Source organism: Scyliorhinus torazame, chromosome 22 (assembly GCF_047496885.1).
Source record: "Scyliorhinus torazame isolate Kashiwa2021f chromosome 22, sScyTor2.1, whole genome shotgun sequence".
NCBI lineage: Eukaryota > Metazoa > Chordata > Chondrichthyes > Carcharhiniformes > Scyliorhinidae > Scyliorhinus > Scyliorhinus torazame.
Genome location: NC_092728.1, coordinates 6,775,074 through 6,788,685, shown reverse-complemented (window position 1 = coordinate 6,788,685; position 13,612 = coordinate 6,775,074). Strand labels below are relative to the sequence as shown.

The following is a 13,612-nucleotide window of genomic DNA, read 5'->3' as shown; positions in this document are numbered from 1 at the left end:
GGGGGGAGAGGGGGGTCAGGGTGGGGGGGAGAGGGGGGTCAGGGTGGGGGGGAGGAGGGGGGTCAGGGTGGGGGGGGAGAGGGGGGTCAGGGGGGAGAGGGGGGTCAGGGGGGAGGGGGGTCAGGGGGGAGGGGGGTCTGGGTGGGAGGGGAGAGGGGGGTCTGGGTGGGAGGGGAGAGGGGGTCAGGGTAGGGAGGGAGAGGGGGGTCAGGGTGGGGGGGAGAGGGGGGTCAGGGTGGGGCGGGAGAGGAGGTTCAGGGTGGGGGGAGAGGGGGGTCAGGGTGGGGCGGGAGAGGAGGTTCAGGGTGGGGGGAGAGGGGGGTCAGGGTAGGGAGGGAGAGGGGGGTCAGGGTGGGGGGGAGAGGGGTGTCAGGGTAGGGAGGGAGAGGGGGGTCAGGGTGGGGGGGGAGAGGGGTGGTCAGGGTAGGGAGGGAGAGGGGGGGTCAGGGTGGGGGGGGAGAGGGGGGTCAGGGTGGGGGGGGAGAGTGGGGTCAGGGTGGGGGGGAGAGGGGGGTCAGGGTGGGGGGGGAGAGGGGGTCAGGGTGGGGGGGAGCAGGGGAAGGGGGAGCGGGGTCAGGGGAGGGGTCAGGGTGTGGGGGGGAGGGGTCAGGGTGTGGGGGGAGGGGTCAGGGGGTGGGATGGGTCGTGGGGGGTGTCAGGGTGGGGTGGGGTCAGGCGGGGGGATGGGGTCGGGGTGTAGGGGAGGGGTCAGGGTGTGGGGGGAGGGGTCAGGGTGGGGTGAGGGGGAGGTGTTAGGGTAGGGGGGGGTCAGGGTGTAGGGGGAGGTGTTAGGGTAGGGGGAGGGGTCAGGGTGTAGGGGGAGGGGTCAGGGTGTGGGGGGGAGGGGTCAGGGTGTAGGGGGAGGGGTCAGGGTGTGGGGGGGTCAGGGTGTGGGGGGGGGTTGGGCCAGGGTGGGGGGAGGGGTCAGGGTGGGGGGGGTTCAGTGGGTGGTGTGGGAGGGGTCAGGGTGGGGGGGTCAGTGGTGAGGGGTCAGTGGGTGGGGTGGGAGGGGTCAGGCGGGAGGGGGTCAGGGTGGGGGGAGGTGGAAGGGCCAGGGCGGGGTCAGTGGGTGGGGTGGGAGGGGTCAGGGTGGGGGGGTCGGGGGAGGGGTCAGGGAGGGGGGAGGAGTCAGGGGGGGGTCAGGGAGGGGGAGGGGTCAGGGTAGGGGGAAGGGGAGGGGAAAGGGCCGGGGTGGGTCAGTGGGTGGGGTCAGGGTGGGGCGGTCAGGGGTGGGGTGAGGGGGGTCAGGATGGGGAAGAGGGTGGTCAGGGTGGGGGGGGGAGGAGTGGGGGGTCAGGGTGGTGGGGAGAGGGGGGTCAGGGTGGGGGAGAGAGGGGGGTCAGGGTGGGGGGGAGAGGGGGGTCAGGGTGGGGGGGAGAGGGGGGTCGGGGGGGTGGGGGCAGAGAGGGGTCAGGGTGGGGGGGGAAGGGGTCAAGGTGGGGGGGAAGGGGTCAGGGTGGGGGGGGAAGGGGTCAGGGTGGGGGGGGAAGGGGTCAGGGTGGGGGGCGAAGGGGTGGGGGAGGGGGTCAGGGTGGGGTGGAGGTGGGGGAGGGGTCAGGGTGGGGGGGAGGGGTCAGGGTGGGGTGGAGGGGTCAGGGTGGGGGAGGGGTCAGGTCGTGGGGGGGAGGGGTCAGGGGGAGTGGTCAGGGTGTGGGGGGAGGGGTCAGGGTGGGGGAGGGGTCAGGGTGGGGGGGATGGGTCAGGGTGGGGTCGGGGGGGAGGGGGAGGGTGGGGGGGGCAGGCGGGGGAGGGGTCGTGGGGAGGGGTAAGGGTGGGGGGGAAGGGGAGGGGTAAGGGTGGGGGGGAAGGGGAGGGGTGGGTAAGGGTGGGGGGAGGGAGGTGGTGGGGGGGTTAGGGGTGGTGGGGGGGTGAGGGGGGGGTCGGGGGAGGGGTGGGTAAGGAGGGGGGGTCGGGGGAGGGGTGGGTAAGGGTGGGGGGGGGAGGTGGTGGGGGGGTTAGGGGTGTTGGGGGGGTGAGGGGGGGGTCGGGGGAGGGGGGTGGGGGGTCAGGGGAGGGAGGGGGCTCAGGGGAGGGAGGGAGGGGGTGGTCAGGGGGAGGGGGGATGGGGGGGGGGTCAGGGGGAGGTGAGGGGAGGGGGGTCAGGGAGCGGAGGGTGGTCAGGGAGGGGGGTGTTGTGGGAGGTAGGCGGGGAGGGGGGGTTGGGAGGGGGGGCGTGGACATGTCTGACTGGAGCCGGTCCCCCTGTCTGACTGGAGCCGGTCCCCCTGTCTGTCTGGAGCTGGTCCCCCGTCTGTCTGACTGGAGCCGGTCCCCCTGTCTGTCTGGAGCCGGATCCCCTGGCTGTCTGGAGCCGGATCCCCTGGCTGTCTGGAGCTGGTCCCCCTGTCTGTCTGGAGCCGGTCCCCATGTCTGTCTGGAGCCGGTCCCCCTGTCTGACTGGAGCCGGTCCCCATGTCTGTCTGGAGCTGGTCCCCCTGTCTGACTGGAGCCGGTCCCCCGTCTGACTGGAGTCGGTCCCCCTGTCTGTCTGGAGCCAGTCCCCCTGTCTGTCTGGAGCCAGTCCCCCTGTCTGACTGGAGCCGGTCCCCCTGTCTGACTGGAGCCGGTCCCCCTGTCTGTCTGGAGCCAGTCCCCCTGTCTGTCTGGAGCCAGTCCCCCTGTCTGACTGGAGCCGGTCCCCCTGGCTGTCTGGAGCCGGTCCCCCTGGCTGTCTGGAGCCGGTCCCCCTGGCTGTCTGGAGCCAGTCTCCCTGGCTGACTGGAGCCGGTCCCCCTGGCTGTCTGGAGCCGGGTCCCCATGTCTGTCTGGAGCCGGTCCCCCTGTCTGACTGGAGCCGGTCCCCCTGTCTGACTGGAGCCGGTCCCCCTGTCTGACTGGAGCCGGTCCCCCTGGCTGTCTGGAGCCAGTCTCCCTGGCTGTCTGGAGCCGGTCCCCCTGGCTGACTGGAGCCGGTCCCCCTGTCTGACTGGAGCCGGTCCCCCTGTCTGTCTGGAGCCGGTCCCCCTGGCTGTCTGGAGCCGGTCCCCCTGTCTGACTGGAGCCGGTCCCCCTGTCTGACTGGAGCCGGTCCCCCTGGCTGTCTGGAGCCGGTCCCCCTGTCTGTCTGGAGCCGGTCCCCCTGTCTGACTGGAGCCGGTCCCCCTGGCTGTCTGGAGCCGGTCCCCCTGGCTGTCTGGAGCCGGTCCCCCTGTCTGTCTGGAGCCGGTCCCCCTGGCTGTCTGGAGCCGGTCCCCCTGGCTGTCTGGAGCACCTGTAGCCGGGCTGTTTATTGGCTATCAGTGACCATTCTTTCCCCGAGCTCTTAACCACCTGGAGCAATGCCACAGCCCCACATCCGAGGACCTGTCTATCCCATTGCCTCAGCCCGTGCCAGTGGGTATCTTGAACCTCGGCTCGGATTAGAGGCTCCGACAGACGAAATGGAGGAGCATTGATTTCCGGATAATTGGGGCTCATTCTGGGGTCGGTGGGACCTCTACAAACGGGATGGTCTGCACCTGGAACAGAGGGGTACCAATATTCTGGGGGGGAAATTTGCTAATGCTCTTCGGGAGTGTTTAAACTAGTTCAGCAGGGGCTTGGGAACCTGAATTGTAGCTCCAGTATACAGGAGGTTGAGAGTAGTGAGGTCATGAGTAAGGTTTCAAAGTTACAGGAGTGTACCGGCAGGCAGGAAGGTGGTTTGAAGTGTGTCTTCTTCAATGCCAGGAGCATCCGGAATAAGGTAGGTGAACTTGCGGCATGGGTTGGTACCTGGGACTTCGATGTTGTGGCCATTTCGGAGACATGGATAGAGCAGGGACAGGAATGGTTGTTGCAGGTGCCGGGGTTTAGATATTTCAGCAAGCTCAGGGAAGGTGGTAAAAGAGGGGGAGGCGTGGCATTGTTAGTCAAGGACAGTATTACGGTGGCAGAAAGGACGTTTGATGAGGACTCGTCTACTGAGGTAGTATGGGCTGAGGTTAGAAACAGGAAAGGAGAGGTCACCCTGTTAGGGGTTTTCTATAGGCCTCCGAAAAGTTCCAGAGATGTAGAGGAAAGGATTGCAAAGATGATTCTGGATAGGAGCGAAAGCAACAGGGTAGTTGTTATGGGGGACTTTAACTTTCCAAATATTGACTGGAAACGCTATAGTTCGAGTACTTTAGATGGGTCCGTTTTTGTCCAATGTGTGCAGGAGGGTTTCCTGACACAGTATGTAGATAGGCCAACGAGAGGCGAGGCCATATTGGATTTGGTACTGGGTAATGAACCAGGACAGGTGTTAGATTTGGAGGTAAGTGAGCACTTTGCTGATAGTGACCACAATTCGATTACGTTTACTTTAGTGATGGAAAGGGATAGGTATATACCGCAGGGCAAGTTATATCTGGGGGAAAGGCAATTACGATGCGATGAGGCAAAACTTATGATACATCGGATGCAGAGGAAAACTGCAGGGGATGGGCACAATGGAAATGTGGAGCTTGTTCAAGGAACAGCTACTGCGTGTCCTTGATAAGTATGTACCTGTCAGGCAGGGAGGAAGTGGTCGAGTGAGGGAACCGTGGTTTACAAAAGCAGTCGAAACACTTGTCAAGAGGAAGAAGGAGACTTATGTAAAGCTGAGACATGAAGGTTCAGTTAGGGCGCTCGAGAGTTACAAGTTAGCTAGTGGTGGTTGATGGGAAATGTTCAGACTGGAGTCCAGTTACTAGTGGTGTATTAAAGTATCTGTTTTGGGGCCGCTGCTGTTTGTCATTTTTATAAATGACCTGGAGGAGGGCGTAGAAGGATGGGTGCAGATGACACTAAAGTCGGTGGAGTTGTGGACAGTGCGGAAGGATGTTACAAGTTACAGAGGGACATAGATAAGCTGCAGCGCTGGGCTGAGAGGTGGCAAGTGGAGTTTAATGCAGAAAAGTGTGAGGTGATTCATTTTGGAAGGAATAACAGGAAGACTGAGTACTGGGCTAATGGTAAGATTCTTGGCAGTGTGGATGAGCAGAGAGATCTCGGTGTCTATGTACACAGATCCCTGAAAGTTGCCACCCAGGTTGAGAGGGTTGTTAAGAAGGCGTACGGGGTGTTAGCTTTTATTGGTAGAGGGATTGAGTTTAGGAGCCATGAGGTCATGTTGCAGCTGTACAAAACTCTGGTGCGGCCGCATTTGGAGTATTGCGTGCAATTCTGGTCACAGCATTATAGGAAGGATGTGGAAGCATTGGAAAGGGTGCAGAGGAGATTTACCAGAATGTTGCCTGGTTTGGAGGGAAGATCTTATGAGGAAAAGCTGAGGGACTTGAGGCTGTTTTGGTTAGAGAGAAGAAGGTTAAGAGGTGACTTAATTGAGCCATACAAGATGATCAGAGGATTGGATAGGGTGGACAGCGAGAGCCTCTTTCCTCGGATGGTGATGTCTAGCACGAGGGGACATAGCTTTAAATTGAGGGGAGATAGATATAGGACAGATGTCAGAGGTAGGTTCTTTACTCAGAGAGTAGTAAGGGCGTGGAATGCACTGCCTGCAACAGTAGTGGACTTGTCAACACTACGGGCATTCGAATGGTCATTGGATAGACATATGAACAATAAGGGAACAGTGTAGATGGGCTTTAGAGTGGTTTCACAGGTCAGAGCAACATCGAGGGCCGAAGGGCCTGTACTGCGCTGTAATGTTCTATGTTATTTGATTTATTGTCACACGTACCAAAGTACAGTGAAAAGCATATTTTCTGCAGCCAAGGGAACATACACAGTACGTACATAGCAGACACAAGAATAATCAACAGAGAACATTGACAAATGGTACATCGACATACAGTGATTGGTTACAAGCTGTGATGCAGCCGGATAGGGTGCTCCCTATCGCACATCTGTAGGAGTTTCTGAGAGTCGATGCAGACATGCCAAATTTCTTTAGCTTCCGTTGGAAGTAGAGACGTTGTTGGGCTTTCTTGACTGTTGCATCAACGTGAGTGGACCAGGACAGACTGTTGGTGATGGTGACCCCCAGAAACCCCCATTGCTCCGATCTCTGCCAGGCTCGCCTGTCCCGAATGAATGGTGAGCCCAGCTAATCCTTTATCTCCTTTCGTCTCTGCCCTCACAGGAAAGTTCTGCAACAGCGCGACGAAGTCTTCGAGAAGATCGCACAGTATCTGCAGCTGAAGAACGTCATCGAGCGGTTACAGGTACAGGCCAGGAATTGTTCATCCGGGTGGGACAGTCAATGTTCAGGCCAAATGGGTTACTCACACTAGGTCAGGTCTCCTCTCCTCGAGCTTGGGATATGTCTTCACTTGTGCTGGCCTCCCTCTGCACTCGCATCCCTGTGCCCGACTCTCATGTACAGACCCAGGCACCAATACAGGAATTCAGCACCACACTGTCGGAGGGTCAGTGCTGAGGGAGCACCGCACTGTCAGAGGGTCAGTACTGAGGGAGTGCTGCACTGTCAGAGGGTCAGTACTGAGGGAGTGCTGCACTGTCAGAGTGTCAGTACTGAGGGAGTGCCGCACTGTCAGAGGGTCAGTACTGAGGGAGTGTCACACTGTCAGAGGGTCAGTGCTGAGGGAGTGCTGCACTGTCAGAGGGTCAGTACTGAGGGAGTGCCACACTGTCAGAGGGTCAGTGCTGAGGGAGTGCTGCACTGTCAGAGGGTCAGTACTGAGGGAGTGCTGCACTGTCAGAGGGTCAGTACAGAGGGAGTGCCGCACTGTCAGAGGTTCAGTACTGAGGGAGTGCCACACTGTCAGAGGGTCAGTACTGAGGGAGTGCCACACTGTCAGAGGGTCAGTGCTGAGGGAGCACCACACTGTCAGAGGGTCAGTACTGAGGGAGTACCACACTGTCAGAGGGTCAGTGCTGAGTGAGCACCGCACTGTCAGAGGGTCAGTACTGAGGGAGTGCCTCACTGTCAGAGGGTCAGTACTGAGGGAGTGCCACACTGTCAGAGGGTCAGTGCTGAGGGAGCGCCGCACTGACAGAGGGTCAGTAACGAGGGAGTGCCGCACTGTCACAGGGTCAGTACTGAGGGAGTGCTGCACTGTCAGAGAGTCCGTACTGAGGGAGTGCTGCACTGTCAGAGGGTCAGTACTGAGGGAGTGCTGCACTGTTTGAGGGTCAGTACTGAGAGAGCACCGCACTGTCAGAGGGTCAGTGCTGAGGGAGCGCCGCACTGTCAGAGGGTCAGTACTGAGGGAGTGCTGCACAGTCAGAGAGTCGGTACTGAAGGAGTGCCGCACTGTCAGAGGGTCAGTACTGAGGGAGCGCTGCACAGTCAGAGGGTCAGTACTGAGGGAGTGCCGCACGGTCAGAGGGTCAGTACTGAGGGAGTGCTGCACTGTCAGAGGGTCAGTACTGAGGGAGTGCCACACTGTCAGAGGTTCAGTACTGAGTGAGCGCCGCACTGTCAGAGGGTCAGTACTGAGGGAGTGCCACACTGTCAGAGGGTCAGTACTGAAGGAGTGCCACACCGTCAAAGGGTCAGTGCTGAGGGAGCACCACACTGTCGGAGGGTCAGTGCTGAGGGAGCACCGCACTGTCAGAGGGTCAGTACTGATGGGAGTGCCGCACTGTCAGAGGGTCAGTACTGAGGGAGTGCCGCACTGTCAGAGGGTCAATATTGAGGGAGTGCTGCACTGTCAGAGGGTCAGTCCTGAGGGAGCGCTGCACTGTCAGAGGGTCAGTACTGAGGGAGTGCCGCACGGTCAGAGGGTCAGTACTGAGGGAGTGCTGCACTGTCAGAGGGTCAGTACTGAGGGAGTGCCGCACTGTCAGAGGTTCAGTTCTGAGTGAGCGCCGCACTGTCAGATTGTCAGTACTGAGGGAGCGCTGCACTGTCAGAGGGTCAGTACTGAGGGAGTGCCACACTGTCAGAGGGTCAGTACTGAGGGAGTGCCACACTGTCAGAGGGTCAGTACTGAGTGAGTGCCGCACTGTCAGAGGGTCAGTACTGAGGGAGTGCCACACTGTCAGAGGGTCAGTACTGAGGGAGTGCCACACCGTCAAAGGGTCAGTGCTGAGGGAGCACCACATTGTCGGAGGGTCAGTACTGAGGGAGTGCCACACTTGTTAGAGGGTCAGTGCTGAGTGAGCACCGCACTGTCAGAGGGTCAGTACTGAGGGAGTGCCACACTGTCAGAGGGTCAGTACTGAGGTAGCACCGCACTGTCAGAGGGTCAGTGCTGAGGGAGTGCCACACTGTCAGAGGGTCAGTGCTGAGGGAGCGCCGCACTGTCAGAGGGTCAGTGCTGAGGGAGCGCCGCACTGTCGGAGGGTAAGTACTGAGGGAGTGCCGCACTGTCAGAGGGTCAGTACTGAGTGAGTGCCGCACTGTCAGAGGGTCAGTACTGAGGGAGTGCTGCACTGTCAGAGGGTCAGTACTGAGGGAGCGCCGCACTGTCAGAGGGTCAGTACTGAGGGAGTGCTGCACTGTCAGAGGGTCAGTACTGAGGGAGTGCCACACTGTCAGAGGGTCAGTACTGAGGGAGTGCCACACTGTCAACGGGTCAGTGCTGAGGGAGCACCACACTGTCGGAGGGTCAGTGCTGAGGGAGCACCGCACTGTCAGAGGGTAAGTACTGAGGGAGTGCCACACTTGTTAGAGGGTCAGTGCTGAGTGAGCACCGCACTGTCAGAGGGTCAGTACTGAGGGAGTGCCACACTGTCAGAGGGTCAGTACTGAGGTAGCACCGCACTGTCAGAGGGTCAGTGCTGAAGGGAGTGCCACACTGTCGGAGGGTCAGTACTGAGGGAGTGCTGCACAGTCAGAGGGTCAGTACTGAGGGAGTGCCGCACGGTCAGAGGGTCAGTACTGAGGGAGTGCTGCACTGTCAGAGGGTCAGTACTGAGGGAGTGCCGCACTGTCAGAGGTTCAGTACTGAGTGAGCGCCGCACTGTCAGAGGGTCAGTACTGAGGGAGTGCCGCCCTGTCAGAGGGTCAGTACTGAGGGAGCACCGCACTGTCAGAGGATCAGTACTGAGGTAGCACCGCACTGTCAGAGGGTCAGTGCTGAGGGAGCGCTGCACTGTCAGAGTGTCAGTACTGAGGGAGTGCCACACTGTCAGAGGGTCAGTACTGAGGGAGTGCCACACTGTCAGAGTGTCAGTACTGAGTGAGTGCCGCACTGTCAGAGTCAGTACTGAGGGAGTGCCACACTGTCAGAGGGTCAGTACTGAGGGAGTGCCACACTGTCAAAGGGTCAGTGCTGAGGGAGCACCACACTGTCGGAGGGTCAGTGCTGAGGGAGCACAGCACTGTCAGAGGGTCAGTACTGAGGGAGTGCCACACTTGTTAGAGGGTCAGTGCTGAGTGAGCACCGCACTGTCAGAGGGTCAGTACTGAGGGAGTGCCACACTGTCAGAGGGTCAGTACTGAGGTAGCACCGCACTGTCAGAGGGTCAGTGCTGAGGGAGTGCCACACTGTCAGCGGGTCAGTGCTGAGGGAGCGCCATACTGTCGGAGGGTCAGTACTGAGGGAGTGCTGTACTGTCAGAGGGTAAGTGCTGAGGGAGTGCCGCACGGTCAGAGGGTCAGTACTGAGGGAGTGCTGCACTGTCAGAGGGTCAGTACTGCGGGAGTGCCGCACGGTCAGAGGGTCAGTACTGAGGGAGTGCTGTACTGTCAGAGGGTCAGTGCTGAGGGAGTGCCGCACGGTCAGAGGGTCAGTATTGAGGGAGTGCTGCACTGTCAGAGGGTCAGTACTGAGGGAGTGCTGCACTGTCAGACGGTCAGTACTGAGGGAGTGCTGCACTGTCAGAGGGTCAGTACTGAGGGAGTGCTGCACTGTCAGAGGGTCAGTACTGAGGGAGTGCCGCACTGTCAGAGGGTCAGTACTGAGGGAGCACCGCACTGTCAGAGGGTCAGTACTGAGGTAGCACCTCACTGTCAGAGGGTCAGTACTGAGGGAGTGCCGCACTGTCAGAGGGTCAGTACTGGGAGCCCTGCACTGTCAGAGGGTCAGTACTAAGGGAGTGCCGCACCATCAGGGTCAGCACTGAGGGAGTGCTGCACTGTCAGAGGGTCAGTACTGAAGGAGCACCGCACTGTCAGGGTCAGTACTGAGGGAGCGCTGCACTGTCAAGAGGGCCAGTACTGAGGGAGCGCTGCACTGTCAGAGGGTCAGTGCTGAGGGAGCGCTGCACTGTCAGAGGGCCTGTACTGAGGGAGTGCTGCACTGTTAGACGGTCAGTACTGAGGGAGCGCCGCACTGTCAGAGGGTCAGTGCTGAGGAAGCGCCGCACTGTCAGAGGGTCAGTACTGAGGGAGTGCTGCACTGTCAGAGAGTCGGTATTGAAGGAGTGCCGCACTGTCACAGGGTCAGTACTGAGGGAGCGCAGCACTGTCAGAGGGTCAGTACTTAGGGAGTGCCGCACTGTCAGAGGGTCAATACTGAGGGAGTGCTGCACTGTCAGAGGGTCATTACTGAGGGAGTGCCGCACTGTCAGAGGGTCAGTACTGAGTGAGCGCCGCACTGTCAGAGGGTCAGTACTGAGGGAGTGCCGCACTGTCGGAGGGTCAGTACTGAGGGAGCACCGCACTGTCAGAGGGTCAGTACTGAGGTAGCACCGCACTGTCAGAGGGTCAGTGCTGAGGGAGCGCTGCACTGTCAGAGGGTCAGTACTGAGGGAGTGCCACACTGTCAGAGGGTCAGTACTGAGGGAGTGCCACACTGTCAGAGGGTCAGTACTGAGTGAGTGCCGCACTGTCAGAGGGTCAGTACTGAGGGAGTGCCACACTGTCAGAGGGTCAGTACTGAGGGAGTGCCACACCGTCAAAGGGTCAGTGCTGAGGGAGCACCACACTGTCGGAGGGTCAGTGCTGAGGGAGCACCGCACTGTCAGAGGGTCAGTACTGAGGGAGTGCCGCACTGTCAGAGGGTCAGTACTGAGGGAGTGCCGCACTGTCAGAGCGTCAATATTGAGGGAGTGCTGCACTGTCAGAGGGTCAGTCCTGAGGGAGTGCCGCACGGTCACAGGGTCAGTACTGAGGGAGTGCCGCACTGTCAGAGGTTCAGTACTGAGTGAGCGCCGCACTGTCAGAGGGTCAGTACTGAGGGAGCGCTGCACTGTCAGAGGTTCAGTACTGAGTGAGCGCCGCACTGTCAGAGGGTCAGTACTGAGGGAGCGCTGCACTGTCAGAGGGTCAGTACTGAGGGAGTGCCACACTGTCAGAGGGTCAGTACTGAGGGAGTGCCACACTGTCAGAGGGTCAGTACTGAGGGAGTGCCACACCGTCAAAGGGTCAGTGCTGAGGGAGCACCACATTGTCAGAGGGTCAGTACTGAGGGAGTGCCACACTTGTTAGAGGGTCAGTGCTGAGTGAGCACCGCACTGTCAGAGGGTCAGTACTGAGGGAGTGCCATACTGTCAGAGGGTCAGTACTGAGGTAGCACCGCACTGTCAGAGGGTCAGTGCTGAGGGAGTGCCACACTGTCAGAGGGTCAGTGCTGAGGGAGCGCCGCACTGTCAGAGGGTCAGTGCTGAGGGAGCGCCGCACTGTCGGAGGGTAAGTACTGAGGGAGTGCCACACTGTCAGAGGGTCAGTACTGAGGGAGTGCCACACTGTCAACGGGTCAGTGCTGAGGGAGCACCACACTGTCGGAGGGTCAGTGCTGAGGGAGCACCGCACTGTCAGAGGGTCAGTACTGAGGGAGTGCCACACTTGTTAGAGGGTCAGTGCTGAGTGAGCACCGCACTGTCAGAGGGTCAGTACTGAGGGAGTGCCACACTGTCAGAGGGTCAGTACTGAGGTAGCACTGCACTGTCAGAGGGTCAGTGCTGAGGGAGTGCCACACTGTCGGAGGGTCAGTACTGAGGGAGTGCTGCACAGTCAGAGAGTCGGTACTGAAGGAGTGCCGCACAGTCAGTGGGTCAGTACTGAGGGAGCGTCGCACTGTCAGAGGGTCAGTACTGAGGGAGTGCTGTACTGTCAGAGGGTCAGTGCTGAGGGAGTGCCGCACGGTCAGAGGGTCAGTATTGAGGGAGTGCTGCACTGTCAGAGGGTCAGTACTGAGGGAGTGCTGCACTGTCAGAGGGTCAGTACTGAGGGAGTGCTGCACTGTCAGAGGGTCAGTACTGAGGGAGTGCTGCACTGTCAGAGGGTCAGTACTGAGGGAGTGCCGCACTGTCAGAGGGTCAGTACTGAGGGAGCACCGCACTGTCAGAGGGTCAGTACTGAGGGAGTGCCGCACTGTCAGAGGGTCAGTACTGAGGGAGCGCTGCACTGTCAGAGGGTCAGTACTAAGGGAGTGCCGCACTATCAGGGTCAGCACTGAGGGAGTGCTGCACTGTCAGAGGGTCAGTACTGAAGGAGCACCGCACTGTCAGGGTCAGTACTGAGGGAGCGCTGCACTGTCAGAGGGTCAGTGCTGAGGGAGTGCTGCACTGTTAGACGGTTTGTACTGAGGGAGCGCCGCACTGTCAGAGGGTCAGTACTGAGGGAGTGCTGCACTGTCAGAGGGTCAGTACTGAGGGAGTGCCGCAGTGTCAGGGGGTCAGTACTGAGGGAGCGCTGCACTGTCAGAGGGTCAGTGCTGAGGGAGTGCTGCACTGTTAGACGGTCAGTACTGAGGGAGCGCCGCACTGTCAGAGGGTCAGTGCTGAGGAAGCGCCGCACTGTCAGAGGGTCAGTACTGAGGGAGTGCCGCACTGTCAGAGAGTCGGTATTGAAGGAGTGCCGCACTGTCACAGGGTCAGTACTGAGGGAGCGCAGCACTGTCAGAGGGTCAGTACTGAGGGAGTGCCGCACTGTCAGAGGGTCAATACTGAGGGAGTGCTGCACTGTCAGAGGGTCATTACTGAGGGAGTGCCGCACTGTCAGAGGGTCAGTACTGTGTGAGCGCCGCACTGTCAGAGGGTCACTACTGAGTGAGTGCAGCACTGTCAGAGGGTCAGTACTGAGGGAGCACCGCACTGTCGGAGGGTCAGTGCTGAGTGAGCACCGCCCTGTCACAGGGTCAGTACTGAGGGAGCGCAGCACTGTCAGAGGGTCAGTACTGAGGGAGTGCCGCACTGTCAGAGGGTCAATACTGACGGAGTGCTGCACTGTCAGTGGGTCAGTACTGAGGGATCGCTGCACTGTCAGAGGGTCATTACTGAGGGAGTGCCGCACTGTCAGAGGGTCAGTACTGTGTGAGCGCCGCACTGTCAGAGGGTCACTACTGAGTGAGTGCCGCACTGTCAGAGGGTCAGTACTGAGGGAGCACCGCACTGTCAGAGGGTCAGTACTGAGGGAGTGCCGCACTGTCAGAGGGTCAGTGCTGAATGAACACCACACTGTCGGAGGGTCAGTGCTGAGGGAGCACCGCACAGTCAGAGGGTCAGGACAGAGGGAGTGCCACACTGTCAGAGGGTCAGTGCTGAGGGAGCACCACACTGTCAGAGGGTCAGTACTGAGGGAGCGCCGCACTGTCAGAGGGTCAGGACTGAGGGAGTGCTGCACTGTCGGAGGGTCAGTGCTGAGGGAGCACCGCACTGTCAGAGGGTCAGTACTGAGGGAGTGCCACACTGTCAGAGGGTCAGTGCTGAGGGAGCGCCGCACTGTCAGAGGGTCAGTAACGAGGGAGTGCCGCACTGTCACAGGGTCAGTACTGAGGGAGTGCTGCACTGTCAGAGAGTCCGTACTGAGGGAGTGCCGCACTGTCAGACGGTCAGTACTGAGGGAGTG

The 13,612-nt window shown here is 60.1% G+C and overlaps 1 protein-coding gene across 2 annotated transcripts in view; it reads left to right on the top strand.

Moving 5' to 3' along the window:
• uxt (ubiquitously-expressed, prefoldin-like chaperone) overlaps positions 1–13,612 on the top strand; it is a 47,587-nt gene that overhangs the window by 1,705 nt on the left and 32,270 nt on the right. The window contains exons 1-2 of one of the 2 annotated variants that reach the window (XM_072487836.1): positions 3,648–3,685; positions 6,053–6,134. In XM_072487836.1, the coding sequence (XP_072343937.1) occupies positions 3,663–3,685; positions 6,053–6,134 (105 nt within the window). In that variant the 5' untranslated portion in view covers positions 3,648–3,662. Of the gene's footprint in view, positions 1–3,647; positions 3,686–6,052; positions 6,135–13,612 lie in introns of those variants that run through there. The other variant, XM_072487835.1, reaches the window with a different exon arrangement.